Below are 21,596 nucleotides of genomic sequence, written 5' to 3'. Positions count from 1 at the left end.
TGTGTTATTTTGACTTCATTATTTTAGACTTTAGTCAGTTTAAAAGTTCATTTCGCACAGATACCTCATTAAAAAATAAATAAATAAGCGACTTCAACGATATTGAGAAGCATTGTATTTTCTTTCGAATCCCTCAATTCTCAATTAATTTCAATTTCCCCCCTCTTATTGGAAGAATGGAGCAATTGTGACAAAAACAACAATGAGAGTCGTTTACAATAATAAAAAAAAACGAAAGCAATAACTAATATATTGGTGACATTTGTTCGTTTATGAGTTCGATTCGCAAATATATCTCACGCAAAAAAAAAAAAAAGTATATCAACGACTTTTAAAATTTGAAAATGTATTTTCTTTCGAATTATTCCTGCAAAAAATGCTGATTCTCTGACATTTCTTTGTTTCGTTAGGAAGAAGAAGAAAAAACATTCTGAAATTCACCCCATCATTCAGAATTTGAAAAATCCTGACTTTGCGATGCACAAAACCACGTGATGAGTAGAAGGACGGTCCAAAATCTGGTTTCTATGACGATTGCGATGTTGAGTGACAGCTGATTAGCTCCGCCCATTTCCAAAGCCAGAGATAAGCAAAGAAGCGTGTGGTAAGGGGAACGGGCGGTAAAACACGCTGCTCCTGCAAACAAGCTGCAGTCGCAGTAGAAAAAGCTAGTCTGGGGCAAACTGTTATACCGGACGCACGCATAGTGCCCAGCGTTCCCATTTCATGCCGTGAAACTGGTCAGGTGACGGTTCGAGAAACTGTTGTTTACCTTCTTGATTCAGATCGTCTATTTTCTTCATTTTCGATTCAGCCGCTCTTCTGGTTAACAGATTAGTTCGCTTTTTTTTATGAATTTTTTATTATAGTTTTTATAAGAATGAATGATACTCATCAAATAATATTACCAAACCGGTATTTGAGAAGCATACAATGTTATTCGGCTTTCGAAGTTTTGCAGTAAATCAGCTAATTAAAATAATCGCAGTTTAATGGTGAAGAACTGTTCAAGACAGAAGTTTGTAATGAATGACTGATCAAAATTTCTGTTTCATAAAGCAACATAAACCAGAGTAGTTCATTTGAGCTGTTTTGGATTCTAATTTTTTTCCCGTCAGTTTTGGTTCGAGAATTCTATATAGGTACTGATAAGTTATTGACCAAGCAAAACGGCGACCTGCTCGACTTATCTGACGACCCAGTCCTCTTGCCTCTTGAGGAACCAGGAGGAGGTCGATTCAAAAGCCTCGTTGGTCAGCGAGCTATCAGCCCTGGGTCTGTCCTATGAGCCAACGGGACTGAGGGCGTCCAAGGTGGACACACTTGGGACCTGGCGTGGGCGCGGGGCTGGCCGGACCCTGCCCTTAATTCGGACAGACGACATGAAAATGGTACAATGTGCCGGTTGCGAAAGACCTATCATGGACAGATACATTTGCAGTGTACTAGACAGATCATGGCATGCAAAGTGCGTTGTATGCTGCGAATGTAAGTGTACACTCCAGGAAAAGTGTTATTCCAGGGAAGGTAAACTCTACTGCCGGAATGATTTTTTCAAGTAAGTTTCCCACTTTTGTCTTATAAAATGTTTGTTTATTTCTTTAAACGTCGGTATCTATCCTTCGACTACGAGAAGACGGATATTCAATTGTGATTTTCTAATTTACTGGTATTTAATAAAAAAATTGCAAAAGTTTAGCTTATAAGTTACGGAAAAGTAGACAGCGACATTTCTAATAATATAGTTATTAATCACTGGAAGTTTTTTTTTATCAATTAGTTTAGTTGACGAGTTTTTTCAAAACATTAATTATCCAACAGACTTCTTTTAACTAAACATATTTGAAATCATTTCGCTTTAAACTTAATTTTCCAGAAAAATATTAAACTTAATGCTATGAAAAATAATTTTTTTTCCCTCGTTTTAATTCACACTTCGGTATCAAGAAAAAAATTATGTTTGAGGCTGCGATTAAAACTATTTTTATTTATCTCTTTTAATTTAGAGCCATAATTTATTTACTCTATGATATCATTCATAGTTTCTTAGTTGAGTTCTATCTAATAGATTAGGAGCCATGAGAAAATTCGATTTGAAAACTTTTTTCAAGTTATGGCTTTTACAGCACTGTGACATCAAGCGTGGGTTTATTTATGAGTGCCAATTACTAAAAATGTTGCGTAGAAAAAAGAATAGAAAATTTATACTGATAGAAGAAAAAAAATTCATTTGAAATTGATTGAAGTAATTGTATCTTTAAGTGTACGAGTAAAGTGACTTTAAAGTGTAACTATAATTTTTCTAACTTTTATTCGTATTCAAAAATGTATGTAATTCTTGTAAGAAGGCTTTGATTTTGCACTATTTAATTTGCAGATTATCTAAAATGCCATAAAATATTTCCATCTTCTTTTATGTACAATAATAACTTTTTTTTGAAAATTTCTTGTTACAAAATATTTGAAATTATCTTTGGCACAGTTTTCTTTTTTTATTGAAACCAAACATTTTTAATAAAATTATCAACAGCTATATTTTTTAAACAGAGGTTAATATTAAATATAAATTAATGGTGCCTTTGCGATACAAGTATTCCCGATTTTCATTTCCCGATTTAATGATAATTATACTTAATAATTAAAATAAAATTTCCATTGCTCATTAAATCAGAAAAAAATACATTATTATAGCCAATTTTTTTTGTCAAACATTATTTTTCTATTGTGTTTAAGTTTTTTACATTAAGAATAATAACTGGCATTGATACATTGATACGAAATTCCATAGAACACTTCAAAAACTTATTTAAAGTATATGATTGTCGTTTGAGCCTATTAATTTCCCAACACACTTATCAAATAAATATTGTCCAAAAAAAATTTATCATTTTCAAATTAGCATCTGCGGTACTCTTCTTTTATCAATAAAAATATGACATTTACTGTAGCAGTATTTTTTATATACGTAAATGTAACATCAATTTCTTCTTATCCTTAAAGTTTTCGTTATCTTAAGACCATTGAAAAAAATTTCTGTAATAATATCAGATTATTGTTATTCTTTTGTAAATTCTATAGTTTTTCGTAGATCACAATATTTATGCTTATAGTAAATGGTATAATATTTTAAAATATTTATAATTAGGATATCTTATTTGAATTAATTTATTAAATGATTTTATTGAATCGTTATGACGGGGATAAAGATATGATTTTTTAATTCATTTAACTATCGATTTCTAAAACTAGCAACATTGATCTTTTCAATTTAAATGTCAGGTTTATATCCTTTATTGACTTTTTATATGTAAAATTATTTGAAGAAAACAATGATTCAGTGAAGAATTCATTATTAATATGCAAGCAAATTTTTTATCAGCCTAACTTATAAGACTAGTGTTACTATTTCCTTACTGATACGTTTTAGAAATATTCGAATAGTTATATATAAACGCATAACTAGTAGTTAAAAATAGTTTTTTTTCATGATGTTTCATATTTATAACTGTTACTAAAATTAACCAAAAATATAAAAATGTGTAAACGGAGAAGAAAATTCTGATAAATTTACCATAATTTATAGTAATAACATTTCTAGTAAAAAAAAACTGCATAATTTTGTTTAATAAAAACAAAATATATGATATTTAATCCATTCATTTGTTTAATTTTCCGTTCATATGGTGACAGTTTATCGGAAATTATGGCTTTCAAAATTATAGTTCGTATTATCACACATTTAGTAAAAATTACAAAACTGAAAAATAAATTTAATCGAATAAATTAGTTTTACGCCATGATCTAAGGTAGCATGAAAAAATTATTAAATTTTTGCTACATTTTCCAAATTTCACCACATATTATAAAAACACATTTTAATATTGATTTACCAAAATCATTACCAAAGCACTTCGAACTTTTTGTGTATACATAGAGCCAGAAGCAGGGTAAATTTAACCACATTCTAGTAGTTTTGATTATGCTTTTTTTTCCTCCATGTAACACTTAAATATAGAAATTCAAAAAGTTTTTCAAAACTTTCTTCTAAACAAATTTAAGTTTGAATTATAAATCTGATTTAAAAAAAAAATTATATAAAGTTGCATCAATTTTAATATTTAAAAAAACGCATCGCCTAAACATCAAACATTTCAAATGAAAAAAAAAAAAATTCATTTCCATCCAAACAAACTAGCATTTAAGATTTATTTTAAATCTAAATCTTTCGAATTGGCGTCAGATTTTGAGTAATTGGCGTCTAATTCTTAAAAGTGATTTACGAGACTTTGAAGTCAGAAGATTAAGCAGCGCAAACCCAATGATTAAATTATGAGCCGGGCCGAGAGCACATATTTGCAGTGTCACTCATCCCTTTCCAATCGGGAATGACTAGATTAATAATTCAAGACTCTCTAATCTCAGCTACAATGATTCAGGGGTATTATTTATTTAACTTAAATATAAATTTCTAAATTCGATTTTGAGTTTTTTTTTTCTCTCTCCTCTTCTTTCGATATCATTTTTAATCTTTTCGATTCCATTCTTTGGGTTATGTTTCATTGTATTTCTGTTTAGAGAAAATCCAGCGAGGAAATGATATAATATTTCATTTTTTGATAGTGACAGTAAAATGAAGCTGGTAATTTGTTTTGGGAAGGGAAATAAGTTTTAAACATTGGGAAGTTTATTTAATTTTGGGTGAATTTTTTTATTTAAGTTTGGAATTTAATGAAAGAATATTTGACCTAATGATCTAAAAAGGTTTATAAAGCGTTTTTCTTTATATCTACAAGGGAAAAAAATATATTATCGATATTTTAAATCCATGTTTTGAAATTATAATAAAAATTTTGATATTTTATCTACAAGGTCTAAGTCAAAAAATGTGATAAAACAGATGCAATAAGTAGCTTTATATTAAGAAAAGCTATTTCTCAAATAACGTATTAAAGTTCATATCTTTGTCTTAAAAATCGTCTTAAAATGCTTATAACTTATTTTAAATTAGTTTTAATAAATTATTTATGCTTAAAATTGATATATTTGTTTCCTGAATAGTAAATTAACGTTTTATGATTAATTCTAATTTTAAAATGTATTTCTGATACAATGAGTAGGTAAAAATTTGTTACAGAAAAAAGATTTATGTTTTTGAACATGTTCACACCAAAATATTTCTTATTGATTCCAATTGTTTATAAGTTTATACATAAAAAAGTTTGAAGATGAGAATTAAATGCGAAAAAGTTTTGTTAATATGTATAGAATTATAATTTAAATAAACAGTTAATCGAACGCACTATTACTTTCCCTGATGATCTTAAAAAGTATTTTTAAATTTCAAAAAGTGTATGTATTTATGAAATTAAAACTTTTATATTTTATCCATAATCTATTATAATTGCTTTCTGGTTAATTCTAAACATAGCACAGAAGTAAATATTTAGAATTCTAATAAAATTATTTTTTTCCCAACTTCTATTATTTGTTTAAGGATAAAAAAAATTAAGCTCAACTTTTTTTTAAAATTGAAGCAGGGAAGGTAAATGTCAAATTAAGTTGTCAGTAAAAACTGAAACTTTGTTAGAAACCTTTTTAACGCGCATTTTCTCCAGAATACGAAAGACTGGTTGCCAATAATCTTAGCAAAAACTAATTAAAACCAAAGTATTCTGTCATATAGCAGACGACAAGATTTTTTTTTCCCATCCTCACAACCTGCACAAAAAATGGCGGGTAATTTCTTTAGGGTGAATATATAGACTTTAAAATAAAACTGTTATTCATCGCTAACCACTCGAAACATTCGAGTTTTTATAAAGGAAAGCAGGTAAAAAAAAAGTGATGGTTGAAAATATGTTTTTTTTCCCCCTTTCTTTCTTTTTTAAAAAAGGAAACGAAGAAAAAAAATTGGACGACTTCACAACAAACGATGTTTTAATGTCCCTACATAAAATAAATAAATAAAAAAGAATGAAAACAAAGACTAATTATAGCAGCACGTAAGGGGAGCAAGGAATATAATATACACAAATGTAATTACATAAATCATCCATAAAATTTAAATGAACGAAAGTGAATTGGTTTAAAATATGTTTCTTATAAAAGTGGTAAAACTTACAATTTTGACTTTTGGTTATAGTATTAATAAAGTATTTACATTTAAAAGAGGAATTAAAAGCTAATTGCTATTTCGAACATTTTTATCTCGAAAATTCATCTTAGTTGAAATAGAAATATTTGAAACATTTTTAAGAGAAGAGTATATTTTTAATTATAACATCTAAGCAAATTTTATATTAGAATTACTTTTTTAATGCACACATTCCAAAACTACTAATTCATATTACTTAATTAATTAGTATTAATTTATTTCAATTAATTAGTATTATGGTACAATTCATCCAATTAATTTGAAAAATTTGAAGTATTGCAAATTTTACGTGCATAATTTTCTAAAGAATAAATTGTTATTTGGGCACAATAAGTTAATTCGATGTTTGAGAATTAGCTCTTATAGAAATCTTTATATAAGCTTAAATTCGTTGAACATACATAGTTTTGAAGGCTATTTAATTCTTATTTTTAAATATGCAGTTGTATAAAATAGAAATTTGAAGTTCAGAAAGAAAGTCAATAAAATCGTGATAGAATATCGTGCAAATTTATGCTTTAAGTTGTATAACATTGATCAGTATTTTTAACTTTAATTAACTATTATTTGTGCTCAGTAAGTAGTTTCTTCAATATTTCATAATATACTTACATTCTGTACACTATGAAATATCAATAGCAGTTTTACTCCAGACAAAACTGTAATTAAAACAAATTGTATAACTAATACATTTTGGCTTCTTTTTCCCGATAGTTTATTTATGTTAGCATTAGAACTTCACAAAATGTAAAAATATTCGAACTAGGAATGAAATAGATTTCAGATAATTTCCTCGATTGTGTAGCAGTCTTAAAAAATTTTAATATTCATATGAAATTAATTTATAGTGTACAATAATTCCTAAGGAGTAAAAACACTAATCAAAATATAATGTTAAAATTTTACAAAATAAGACATTAAAAATTAATAATTTTACAAACTCTGCTTGAAGCATAACCTAAAGACTTGCATAATAAAGCAAACAAAAGTAGAATTGAAATATAGGAGCAACCATCCTCTTCGCTTGTAAAGCTTTGCAAAATAAACAAATCAAAACGAAGCGCGAAGTGGCAACCTTCACCGCGAAACCACCGATTCCGAATCGGCGTTCCCTCTGTCTTTTCAACCGGGTAACACCGGAGTCGCGTGCGGTTCTAGCAAGCCCCCCAATTCGCCGCTCCCAAAACCATCACTCAGTCCGTAGCGATCAGGGAAAGAGCGGCAACTGTACAGTAGAGGTTACGGTAATAGTGTCTTATTATGTTAATTATCAGTGAAATACATATATAATGGCAGGGAGACCGTTATTATAGTCTTTGCTTTCAGCTCGCTTTATTACGAAGAGGGGGGGGAGTAAAGTCGTTAAAGCCTAAACGGACGAAATCGTTTAAACCTGGTATTTATTCACGCCTTTCTCTACCTGGATGAAATAATAAACGTACTCGAAAAGTTCAAAAAGATTATTGATACTCGAAAGGGAAAATTGGTGTTTAAATGAGGGCTAATTACATTAGAATGGAATTAATGAATGAAAATTTAACTATGTTTTGCAACTCATTTCTTAGCAAAACTAAGACTGGATGTAATGAGATGCACTAATAAGTATCTTAAATAAATTAGTGATTGTTAATATTTATTTAAGTGTTAATTTGAAAAATAATTTTAAAATTCTATCGAAAATATGAAAGTTTTTTTGGTAATGCTAGTAAATCTGTTTGTTTTGTTTTAATATTTATTTGCATTATATTTGTTTATATTATATTTATTTATATTAAATTTATTTGTATTAAATTTATTAATATCATATTTTTGTTTTTAAATTTTAATGAAAAGTTAGAGTTTTTATACTTCGAAATAAAATGAATTAAAGTGAATTAGAAATAAGAATTATTTTAAACACATATTTATAAATTCGACATGAAACAAGTCAATTAAGTTTCTCTTTTGAATAATTATTTTTGTCTATAATAGTTCGTTCATTTAATGCTCATTTAATGCTCATTAGTTGTTTATTAATTCAGAATATTTTTTTTAACATTTGATTGAAACATACTGAATTCAATCATATCAATGTTAGATAACAAACTTGTTGGGTCATAAATTTGGAAAATTAGTTTAACAAGTTATAAGTGAATTTGCTGTATATTTATGTTAAATGAAGGTTTTATTGCAACAAAATAGGTAATCGGTGCCTTTTATTTATGAGAAAAAGTAATATTACTTAATTTTTTTCCTGCAAATAATTCAATGTATTTTTTTAACTGGACTAGTTTGTTTTTAGAAAAAAGTAGTCATATTATAGCGCGACAAGAAAATAACAAGCAAAGTATAATGTCATGAAGAATTAAGCTCTATTAATATGAGGAAAATGGAAATTAAGAACTGCAAAGCAATCAAGAATGGCTTGCGCATTTAATTTTGCACAAATTTACACTGTTTCTGAAAGCTAATGTAGCATGTTATCCATATATTAAGTTAAGGGAAAAAAAATTCCAGGTGAATTTCATAATGTTTTTATCATTGTTCAACAATTCTATAAATCATTCAAAATAGCTTATTTTTTCATTACTTCTTAAATATTAATTTATCTCGTATATAAATGTTGCGTTTTTTTGAAAAAATATTTTTAAGAATATAATGCTTGTTCATGGAGATTGTTTTCATGAAATAATAAGTGATATAACAAGTTTTTTCATTATTTTAATGAACTCATTGGCTTTTTAAACGCCATTAGAAAAGTTCGATGTAGTGTTGCAAATGATCCATTTCTGCGATAATTTCCTGTTCTGTAAATTATGAAAACATAATTTACTTGATAATAGAATTTTGTAAAAAAAAAAGATCGTTTTGACTAAGTTAGTGTTCAATTGTTTAAAGAAAATTGTTATTAAGTAATAGTTTCAGCTAATTAACATTTAAAAAAACATGAGATTGTTAAAAACTATCACGCTATTTTACAGTTTCCATAACAATTATTATGATTATTATTCTACTGCGCTTATATAAACATAATTTATTAATTATTAACATAATCTGAGCTGATATGAACTTAAAATATATAAAATCTATCTTTATAATTTAGAAGAGGAAAAAGTATTGCATGTGAAAAACATATACACACCAATGAAAAAAATATGGTCAAAGCTACCAGAATATGGTATAATTCACAGTGTTTCTGACTCCATGGGTACAGAAAAAGCTCGGTAACTTTAACCAAAGAGCTTCCATCTTAAATTTGGTAACATTAGCAATAAAATATGGTTTTATAATCAATGGAAAAATGCTTTAAATGAGACAAAATTCGGTAATTTTATCACGATACCTAAGGGCATAGCATAAAAATCATGTATTTGGTTAAATTTACTTTTCAGTTTTGTATTTTTTATTAAGTGTGTGGTGGTAGTAAGAACTATAATTCTGAAAACCAAAATTTCTGGTATACTGTTACTATATGAACGGAAAAATTATCAAATCAATGGTTTAAATATTGTATATGTAGGCTTTATTAACCAAAATATGAGGTTTTTTTTTTTTTTTTTTTACCAGAAATGCCATTACCCTACAGTACGGTAATTTTACCAGAATTATTTTCTCCATGTAGAATACAAGTATTAGCAATTGCTAAATTGAAACAAATTTTTGATTTATAACCAAATGGAAATTATTTTGTTATAATTTCAATTTGCTAGATTTTACTATTAAGCACAAGAATATGTAATTTCAAACATATTTTCCGCTAATTATTTTTTTAATTATTCTTTGACATTGGGTTATTTTTGATAATTGGTTATTATAATATAAAAGAATTAAACAAAATAGTTTTCGTTCTTATTTGGAAGAGACTAGAAAAATTCAATTATCTTTGACCTCTCTCTATAGTAAAAACACTGCTAAAAATTTTGGAGCTTACGTTCAAATTTATGAACAAATTCAACATGAACGGAAGTATCGTTCAATTTTAAACCTTATTGAGATTATAGCAAATTTGCACATTTTAATGTTCAAAGTACTGGTGATATGGATAATCATTCTTTTTTTTTTTTTTTTGCGAGAGGGAAAGAGTTACGTTAGTTAATCCGTTAAAAAAGTTTTAGTCTCAAGAAAATTTTTTAATGAAAATTTAATAAAATTAGTTGTTAAAAAACGATATAAAAAAGAAAATTCTGAATCTCATTCTTTTGTATAACATGCGATCTTGGAAAATCCTGGATTATTCAGTAGATAAAAAGCAAACTAAGAGCACTGATTATAATCATATTTCAATTTTTTTTACAAAAAAACAAACTTTTTTTTTGTGTATGCTACCTATTTTTTTTTAAAATCGCACTTATATTGTTGAAAACTTAAAAGCACTTTTTCAATATTTTTTTTTCCTTCTTTTTCTTCATTAACATTAAAAAAAACTGATTGTTTGATCTTAAAAATCAATGGTGTGTTTTTATTTCGCTATGAAAAAAATCGTGTTTTCTTTTCAATTTAAGATACTATTGCATTGATAAAACATATCTTCATGTGGAGAACTAATAAAAAGATTTGTAATGATCAGAAATTTAAGATAAAACTAGCATGAAATCATTATATATAACTGGATAGTTGAAAATTTTAAATTGCCTCACTTTTTTCTGCATTGATGAGACAATAATCAAATTTACTGTTATTTTAGTTTCAAAAAGTAAGAAGTTTGCAGAGTTAAAATAAAAGTACATAATTTAAATTCTTAATTAAATTAGCATTCTCTTTATATATATATATATATATATATATATATATATATATATATATATATATATATATATATATATATATATATATATATATATATATATATATATATATATATATATATATATATATTGTCACAAACAACATATTTTTCTAATTTCAAGACTAAAATAACTTAATATATTTTCAATAAATGTAACTAGAAAAATTAAAAGTAAAACTATTGTTAGTTTCTTTTTCTCTCTATCATGTGCTCTACGATAACTATAATTGATATAAGTCAAAAATAAAGTCAACCTTTGTCAAAAATAAAGTAAAAAAATATACGAATAAAGAGTTGCAAGTTAATATTCAAGCGTTAAGGAAATTGAAACGCAATCAAAATTTGTTGCATCACTAATGAGGCGGCAAACTGGACTGAAAATATCAAATCCTGTTTGATTACCAAAAAAATAAATAAATAAATACAGAGAAAAGTTAAAGCAAGCAAAGATTTATCAAGCAAAGTGGGTTATGATATTTTCTTCTGGTCTCCGACAGATTTTGATGGAGTTGCAATTTCTTCTTCGCTTAAATATAAATTTCGATTATTTGGCAATGATTTAAAAAATATATATAAAGGGATGTCATTACAAAACATCTTATAAATGCATTTACTTTCAATTTATTCGAGTAGTCAGAGCAGCATAAAACCCCATATTTTTTTGTTATAAGTAAATCTCGACAAAAACAACATATATTGTCAAATCTGGGAAAGGGTGTAAAAAAGAGGGGGGGGGGGAACTAGACTCCGAAATTCCCCCTTTTTTCCTTTCCCTCTGGCTCCCGACATCCACAGTCCAGTGTACCTTGCGGTGAATCTGTCTAAACAGTCATTTTTCACCTGCAAACACACACAGCGTCTAAAATACATGTATGCAGTTGGATGTAAGAAGTGGAAAAAGCAAAAAATATATATATATTGGGGAAGAGGCGGCTTTCATGTCAAATGCAGAGACCGACGGGGCGAAATTTTCTTACTGTGCTTTAAGGAAATAATCTCAAGAAATAAAATTTCAACACTCGGCCATCTTTTTCCTCTATTGGTCACCTCGCCTTGAGTTAAAGAATCTTTGGTGGCTGCATTTATTTATTTATCTCAGTTTTAAATACAAATCCTCCCACTTTTGCCGGTGCGTGATTGTTTTTTTTTCCATTATTTATTCATAATTTAGTTACAATTAATAATTTCGTTACTCGAACTTCTTCGAATTATTTCAAGATTGTGTAAAATTAGAGTAAACATAAATGACACATTTCTTGAAGAGTTTGAGCATGATCTTCAAAATGTACAATATAGTATGAATTTTATATGGACATCAGTACCTTGAGAAAAAGCATTGATCATGAACTTCCAAAATTTCCATTATTTATTCATAATTTAGTTACAATTTATAATTTCGTAACTCGAACTTCTTCTAATTATTTTAAGATTGTGTAAAATTAGAGTAAACATAAATAACACATTTCTTGAAGTGTTTGATCATGATCTTCAAAATGTGCAATATGGTACGAATTTTATATGGACACAAACAGTACCTACAGTAAAAGCATTGATCATCATCTTCCAATATGGGTAAAGGTTAAGAAATTATTTTTTTTTATCGAAACACAAATAACCAATTTCCAAAAAGAACTCATTATTGTTTTCCAATGTTCAGGATAAAATTGTATACACAAGTTAAAAATTGTACAGGCGAAAGATATCCCCATCTTTGGAAATATGCTAAAGTTGAGGTCAATTTTGAATAGATACAAATAAAAACCTTTTTGTAAGCTCTGATTTTGATCCTTTTTTGTTACATAAAACAATGTGGATGCTATTTTACTTTTATGCAGGTTTTAATATGTTTTTTTTAAAAATTATTTTTGTATCATAAGCTACCAATAAAGTTTAGAAGGAATTCACTTATCTCATTTTTTTGCAAATTATTATTTTATTGTCATTATTATTACAATATATTATTGTCATTGTTATTATATTGTTATTATTATTATATATTATTATTATTATCACTATTATTAACACCATTACTACTATTAGTATAATTACTTTTATTACTGTTATATTGAAAGAATACAATAACTCAAATTCATGTACAGTGAGCAAAAAAAATTGCCCTAAATTATTTTTGATTCGACGGTTACCCGTACTAGGACTCAATTTTATGGTTCGAAGAGTTGATCTCAAATATGATAATTACTGTCAGTTTAAGGATGTTGTAGATTTAAAATCCGATTTCTTAGGAACTAATTGGCAGATTTCGTTTTAATTTTATATTTTCCTTACAAAATTACAATTTTAAAATTATCTAAAAATTCGTACATTTTACAACTTGAAAAATTTTCGATTATTCATAAATGAAAAATAACGAAAATAAACGATTATTAAAAAATATATTTGCATGAATTTTTTTTTGACAAAAATTTTATAATTGTGTGCAAAAAGTTTTTGATCGCTTAAAAAATTATCGAGTTAGGGCAAAATACTCAGAAAGTAATCTTAGCAATGAGGTGTCCAAAATTTCGACAGCTCTCTTCATCGCTTTTATTTCCCTGGTAGCGGCTACCCCTATATTTTGAGGGCTAAAAATTTAAATCCGTCGGAAAAAGATGTATGTTCATTTAGAGAGAGAACGTTTTTGTGTCTGATTTCATAACTTAAAATATTGCCAGCACTGACTAATTAGCACATTGGAGGTCACCAATTCGAAACTTTAAAATTGAGTCCTATAGTACGTGAAAATATCAAAATCTCAAAATATCTTTCAATCAAAAATTATTCAGAGTGATAAATTTTTTTTTTCTGAGCTGATCTAGAGCTTTTGAAGATTTAGTTATCTCACCGATTCCAGCTGAATACGAATTTAACTATTCATTTTTGCTTGTTCACCATTTAAGTTTTGGTTAATATAAGAAATCGTTCTATATTTTTCGCAAAAGAGAATGTTGGCAATAGTGTGATAAATGAATCTCTTTATATTGCGTTTGAGTTTTAAATAGTTGCTTTATATTGCTTAATTTAATTGCAAACTTTGACTAAACACAGTTTTTCCTAAAATTTTTTAAAAAAATAAATAAATGTGAATTATCGAAAAATAAATTTAACTTATTTACGATTTAATAATACCGAAATGGTGACTAAGAGTAATTTATCCTAAAATGTAGCATTCTAAGGTAATGTGATCTTTATAATATAAGAAGGGAGCAAAACTTTGAGTTTTAAACCTTTAATTTTGAACAATAAACCAAATAGAAACTAAATAACAGCAGAGAATAATTTAAGGAAGGATGATAAGTAATTAATTCTGGTAAAGATTGTGAATCGAAGAATAAATATCTAATTTTCAGTTAAATACTAGTATAACTTTTTTTAAACTAAAGACCTGATAAATAAAAAATCACATCATGCACTGTTAGAAATATCTCGAAAATAAATGGTTAAATAACAATTTATTGAATGGTTATTTTACCATATTTAATCAAAACAGTCAAACAACCATAAATAAAATAGTAATCAAACTGTTAAATTTGAGAAAAACTGTTTATTAACTGCTTTCACCTGATACGGTTAAACAACCAAAATTTTATATCAAAAGCTAGAACCACTTTATGAATCTACTTAGTTCTTTGCAAATGCGTTCATATCACAGCCGAGCGGGCTTATCTGTCAATCTCATGACCATCAGAACTGTAGTTCGAGTCCTAGTGTTGACACCACACTATTTCCTACATTCCCTTCAACACATGAGGAATTTCCAGGGTCCGACACTCTTCAATGCCCATTACCTTACGAAAATCTCCTATGTTTAGTTAAATAATAATTTTTTTTCTTTACGGTTTTGAAAAATGCTAGTTGTAAATGGTTAAAAAACCGTATACTAGTTTTGTATTCATGGTTTTATAACCGTACTTCTTGTAAATCGTTTCAAAACCGTAACCGTTTCAAAAGCATGCTCTTTACCGTAAACTTTACGGTTAATCGGTCAGCTGCCAATTATTTTAGCATAATTTTGAAATGAAAATTTTAACAGTGTGTGATTTATACGAATTTCGTTTGTTTAGGTAATCCATCAAAAAATTTTATCACACGTTATTTATGCATAGTTAGACTCATCTTCCTTTCATAAATTTAAATACTACTGATTCGTTTAAAAAAATCTAAATTTTTAAATAAATATGCTTGAGGAAAAGGAAACTTCATTTAAAGAACATTCCCTTTTGGTCGGAGTAAGTGATAAGATCAGGAGAAGAAAAATCATGATTTGGTCACTCCTTGCCAGGTGACGACAAATCCCACATACTTACAACACCCCAGGGTCTAATTTTGCTAGACGCCCCCATATTCCTCTTGTTGATGTCACTTTCGTAGATTGTTTTTTATGACCAAAGGGCATATGTGGTCAACTTTTTTTCTCTCCCACACATTTAGAAAAACAATGTTTTCAGCTTATTTTCTTAGATTTTAGTATAAATTCAACAAAATTTTATATTTCTCAGAACAATATTTATTTAAGCGTAAATGATGTAATTTTAATGACACTTTACGTGTGGTGAATCATTCTCTCATGTTTATAACGTTAACAAAAAATTGTCTTACTGTTTTTAGAGATTTGAATAACATATTCTTTTATAATATATGGTAAAATGTGCTAAATAGGGAAACATTTGGATTTTTCAGAACAATATTTATTTGCTAAGTACAATAGATATTTGAATAACATATTCTTTTACAATATGTGTTAAAATGTGCTAAAGGGAGTAAAATTTGAATTTCTCAGAACAATATTTATTTGTTAAATACAATAGATATTTGAATAAAATATTATTTTATAATATGTGTTAAAATGTACTAAATGGGGTAAAATTTAGATTTTCTCAGAACAATTTATTTGAGCGTAAAGGATGCAGTTTTTACGACACTCTACATGTATATAACATTAACAAAAAATTTTCTTACTGTTTTAGAGATTTAATTTTTTATTTAAACCATAGAGAAAAAAAGTATGGGGAAAACTACCAGAATACGGTAAAATTTACCGTGTTTCTGGTTCTAAAGAAACACCAAAAAGCACGGTAGCTATTGTCGGTGTGCTTTGATAATGATGGTGTTAAAAATAACAATAAAATATTCTTTCATAATATGTGTTAAAATGTGCTAAATGGGGTAATACAATTTACATTTTTCAGAACGATACTTATTTAAGCGTAAATGATGTAATTTTTATGACACTCTGTAGTAAATCATTCTTCTTTTGTATATAACATTAACGAAAAATTGTCTCACTGTTTTAGAGATTTAATTTTTTATTTAATACACAGAGAAAAATAGTATGGTCATAACTACCAGAATATGGTAAAATTTATCGTGTTTCTGGTTCTAGAGAACCACCAAAAAGCACGGTAATTTTTATCGCTGTGCTTTGGTAATGATTGCGTAAAATTAACTATAAAATATTTTTTATAATAACTGTTGAAATTTAGTAAACGGTGCAAAATTTGGCAATTTTATCATGATACCATAGAGCATGGCATAAAAACAATTTATTCGGTTAAATTTACTTTTCAGTTCAGTATTTTTTTTTTTACTCAATGTGCAGTAGTAAGAACTAAAATTTCAAAAATCAGAATTTTTATTAAACCGTCAACATATGAGAGGGAAAATTACCAAAAGAGTAATTTAAATACCGTATATTTGGTTTTATTAACCAGAATTTATAGCACTAGAATATTATCAAAATATTTTTCTCAGTTTACAATTTCCGTTTAGATTAGAAGTTTATTTTAATAATTAAATCCTCATTAAAATCTTAATTAATGTATTTTTAAATATACTTTTTGTAGTTATACTCAGCACTCGCCATCATGGGTTTAACTTTATGCTACTTAATATTATAAACAAGAAATAATAAAATGTACGAAAATGAGATAAAAAAAACCTATTTATCTATGTTTATTAAATATAAAAAGTCTTTTTAGTTTTTTATTCTATTTAAACAAAAAAGAACAAGGTAAGAACTAATAAATAATATTTTTTGAAAATAAAAAATATTTTAATAAAAACGGGAAAAAATATAAAAAAAGTTTCTCAAAAAATTATTATTAATCGAAAATTAAGGTAAAGATAAATCAAACAGAAATAGAACTTTAATTATTATACTTTCCAAGTTTCACTTTTATTTCAGTTGCTGCACAATGACCTAAAACAGCAGAAATTTAAATGTATAGTTTTCGAAATTTAAATTCTTATTTAAAAACTGAAATAGTTTTTCAAAATGTATAAGAAAAGTTTGAAAGATATAATATTTTATGAAATAGTATTGCTTTTACAGATTTTTTTAAAGAAAGATTATTAACATTTGGATATTTTAAATTATCTTCAGAAAATGTAGAATATGTAAGTTTAAAAAGAAATCTGAATGAAAACTGTATGTATGACAGAGATAATATTTTTTAACAAGCCACCAGATGTCTTTCACCCTCACTTCCTTTCATTTTTTAATCCTTTCTTATGTATGTGAAAACATTGGATAATACATTCTTTATGAAAATTTAATAAGAAATCATTGTTAAAAAAACACTTAAATTCGTTTTAGTAAGTTTTAGGTTAAGTTTACTACTTTATTTTTAAAATATGACGTATTTCAATTAGACATCATTTCCTTTTTATTAATTATTCTTTAAAAAACGCCTCTTCATAGCACAAATTTTTATTTGGAAATCTTAAATACTTTGCATGCTTTAACTATGCATTGAATCTGCGCAAGTGTTAGATTTATAATAATTTATGAAAAATGTGCAAATTGCTGTTTCATATATTTGCAGGGAAATTCCATGGTTTTATTCAGATCGCAGCCTATGAAATTAATTAATATATTTATCAAAATAAAATTAAATAAATATGTACCTATCTTGAAAAATGACAGAATAAAGATAATTTTAATCATTTTTCCTATGAAAACACAACATTTGTGTAAAATGTAACCATCTGTGCCTCGTGTATATATATATATATATATATATATATATATATATATATATATATATATATATATATATATATATATATATATATATATATATATATATATATATATATATATATATATATATATATATATATATATATATATATATATATCTTATTTACTCAGATTAAATATTTGAATTATTGAAATACCGCAAATAAGTTAATAAATTATCTGAATTTACCCATAAATTATAATATAATGAACTAAATTAGTAAGTAAAAAATTGAACAAAATTATGAAACACTATGATTATTTATAAATGCAATTTATATAGAAGTTTAATATGAAATTATGTAATTTATAAGTAAAACGTAACTACTTACTGAAATTTAATAAGGGAGCTGAAATAGAGGAAAGAATTACGTTTTGTGCCAAATAACATTCCCTGAATTAAAAATAATAATAATGATTAATTTTTGTCATATTAGGAACTCTAAAATAAAAAAATACACTTTATAGTCGTAATTTTTCGTGAAAAGGTATGCCAAAACGTCTTACCATAATGGCAAATTGAACTCAGATTTTTTACTGCAATTAAAACGCAATAGTTTTATTATTATTAAAAATTATATAGTTGAAGTAGATTTTAAAATCAACAACAAGAAGTTAAATTATACATAGTAATTTGAAAAATAAAAATTTGTTATGAATACACATTTAAATTATTCTAATTACAAGTGCACTGGCATTTTTTTAAACTTTAGAAAAATTTATTGTCAGACTTTCAAATTCTAACCATTTATCCCTTTTTTATAAAATTTATTTTTAAATCCATTAGACTTATGTGATGCTATAAAAGCAACCAAAATATTTCCATTTATGTGTGCCAAAAATGTAATTCGGGTACTCAGCTATAGTTACTGCCACTGAGTAAGAAACTGGTACTTCATCAACCCGTAAGTTCAGTTTTCTAATGTCAGTTATATTTTTCCATTCATATTATCTCTGACCTTGCGAAATTCCCACGTTCTAGATCTATTTTAATTCTGCATATTTTCAGATACTCTTTTTTTTAATGTAATAGAATTGGAAATCGATATGTTTTCATTAAGTTTTTTCTTTAGGGTGTATTTACAGCAAAGGTTCACAGAACTTATAAAAACAAAAAGTTAGAAAACTATAAACAAATAAATATGCTCCACAAATCCATATAAGGGCTATGATAAAATCACGATTAACTAACAAAAGTTAAACATAAATTGTAACAAAAGTATTACTTATCACAAATGCGCCTTTTTTAAATTTTGTTTCTTCAGGAGCTATTGGACTGATTTCACTCAAATTTTGTATTTTGCAATTTAAAATTGGATTCTTTAAAATGATGCTAAAATTGTATACCTCACAACTCAAATTTTTCGTCATTATTAAAGAAAATGATTTTAAAAAAAATGATAAAAATATTCTGAAAGTTACATTTTGAATGGAAATTATATATAGATAGGCGGATTTAATAATTGCGTGCAAAATATTTTCAATTTGCATAAAAAGTTCTCGATATGTGGCAAAATACACAAAAAGTAAAATTAACCCTAAGGGATCCAAACCTTAAACCGTTCTCCTGACCAAACTATAGGGACCATATTTCCCACATTGCTGCTACCCTCTGGAGGCTCATGATCCATCGGAAAAAAAGCAATGTTTATTCAAAGAAATTACGGCTTTGTGTCTAATTTGGTAACTTAAAATATTGTCTGCACTAATTGATTATCATATTTGAGTTCACAACTTTGAACCATTAAGTTTGAGTTCTAAATCTTAAAGTTCGTTTATTTTTTTAAATTAAAGTTTTTTTATTGCCAATGAGCTGCACAATCGGTCTTGCCGATGAGCAGACCTAGTGCGTTCTCCAGAGGTGGTATCCACTCTTTCAGGACCACCACAATGGGTGAGATACCGTTGGTCATGTTAATTTGGACGTCTAGTTTCTGCCACACTAGATGGCAGCACCGAGACTCTATTTGGATGCACTAGAAATTTAATTTTGCCGGAAATGCCAAGAGCCAATAAGGCACTCCAGGGATCTCTTACATGCCGCATAATCATACGACATGGCCGCTGAGGATTTTCTGCATCCCGAAAATCCGGTGTCTGGGCAGGGGATCGAACCCGCAGACTTGGGCTAAGAAGGCCGACGACAAACCAACTGCGTCTCCTGCCACTTTTAAATTAAAGTTCGATCGTTTATTTTTTTACGCACAATACATTTGATGCAATAATTAAAATTTATGAAATTGAACCTTGCTTTTCTTTAAGTTGAACTATAGTAGTGTATCGTTAAATAAAATTAAATATGTACCATAATGTCTTTCAACTCAGCGCCGTATTAATTTTGAAGCAAATTTTAACTTATTATGGTTTATAATACTCCAAAATTTTTAACAGTGTATTCGAAAATGAAACGTACTTGAAATGATTTATTTGTTAAATATTAATAAATTGAAAACTTGTATCTAATTTAAAATATCTTAAAAACGCTCTTAAGCGTTTAAATAAAAGAAAAAAAATATTATTGATCATAAATAAAAATAATATGAATAATAAGTATCAACGTTTTGAAAAATATAATTATTTTTAATTATAAATTAGTTTCATAAACACCTTAAGACTTTCGTCCAATATGAAATGCTTCAACTATGAATAAAATGAAGCATTTTATAAAGCAAATAAACACGTACAGTCTTATAAATTTAGAAAGCGTCAACAACATTGGATAAAATTTATCTGAAATTCAAAATTTTTAAATTTTTGTAAGTAATAATTTTGTGACATTTCAGCTGATTTTTATAACTAATCTAAAATAAAAATATAGATATTCTGGAATTCTCAAGCGTTAAAAATATTCACTTTAATTAACTTTGATTTATCAAATCAACTTTAAAAGATAAATTCATAACGAAAATCAACTATATATGTATATATATATATATATATTAGAAAGTTACGCAATTTTCAAATATTAAATTTTGACGATAGTAGGATTTTCTAAAATGAAATAAATTTTATAAGCTTCTGATTTAATTGATTTGAGTGTAGTTAATATTTTATTAGAAAAAATCTATCTTTTGGAAAATTAAAATGATCTTTGTGTCATATTTTATTATTCATTTCAGTTTTCATTATATATTTAAACTTCATATTTTTTTCTTTTCTATTTCAAGAATATTTCCATAGTTAAGTTAAATCACTTCAATGGAAATCAAAAATATTTGCAAAATAAATTAAATATATCATTAAGATGATAACAGTCACGTAACTATTCTTCTAAGAGAAAGAATTTCGAAAATGAGATACATTCAAATTATCTATAATCTATTAATGACAAGGTTTTTTATTTAGGTCTAGAATCCAGATATTTCAGGCTCTTAAGACTAAAGTGGTTTTTCTAAGTACACACATACTTTATTTAACCAAAAATAGACTATCAGTTTTTTCTTAATACTTTTTTCGCCACTGCAGTTTATAAGCTCTACCGTCAATTTAATTTTGTTTCTTGGATTTTTATTATCCTTTTTTATGGTACAAGGACTAATTGCTACTAGTTTTGGGATTGTGTTTTGATTCATTCTAAGACATTCCTGTTCTGTTATATTTTGTAAAACATTGTTTTTTATTGGGTGATTTTACAGAAAAAAGAAGTTCCACACATAGTT

General features: G+C 26.7%; 1 protein-coding gene across 2 annotated transcripts in view; it reads left to right on the top strand.

The window, feature by feature from the left end:
- Positions 1 to 474: 474 nt before the first annotated feature.
- The window catches only part of LOC107449891 (LIM/homeobox protein Lhx1), a 218,201-nt gene continuing 197,079 nt past the window's right edge, over positions 475 to 21,596 (top strand). For both annotated transcript variants that reach the window (XM_016065571.4, XM_016065562.4), the window contains exon 1: positions 475 to 1,558. In XM_016065571.4, coding sequence (XP_015921057.1) covers positions 1,383 to 1,558 — 176 coding nt within the window. In that variant the 5' untranslated portion in view covers positions 475 to 1,382. The remainder of the gene's footprint in view (positions 1,559 to 21,596) is intronic.

Source organism: Parasteatoda tepidariorum, chromosome 10 (assembly GCF_982258835.1).
Source record: "Parasteatoda tepidariorum strain Cologne lab strain chromosome 10, Ptep-v5.0, whole genome shotgun sequence".
NCBI lineage: Eukaryota > Metazoa > Arthropoda > Arachnida > Araneae > Theridiidae > Parasteatoda > Parasteatoda tepidariorum.
Note: the sequence above shows the minus strand (reverse complement) of the source record. Positions and strands in the feature narration are given on the sequence as shown.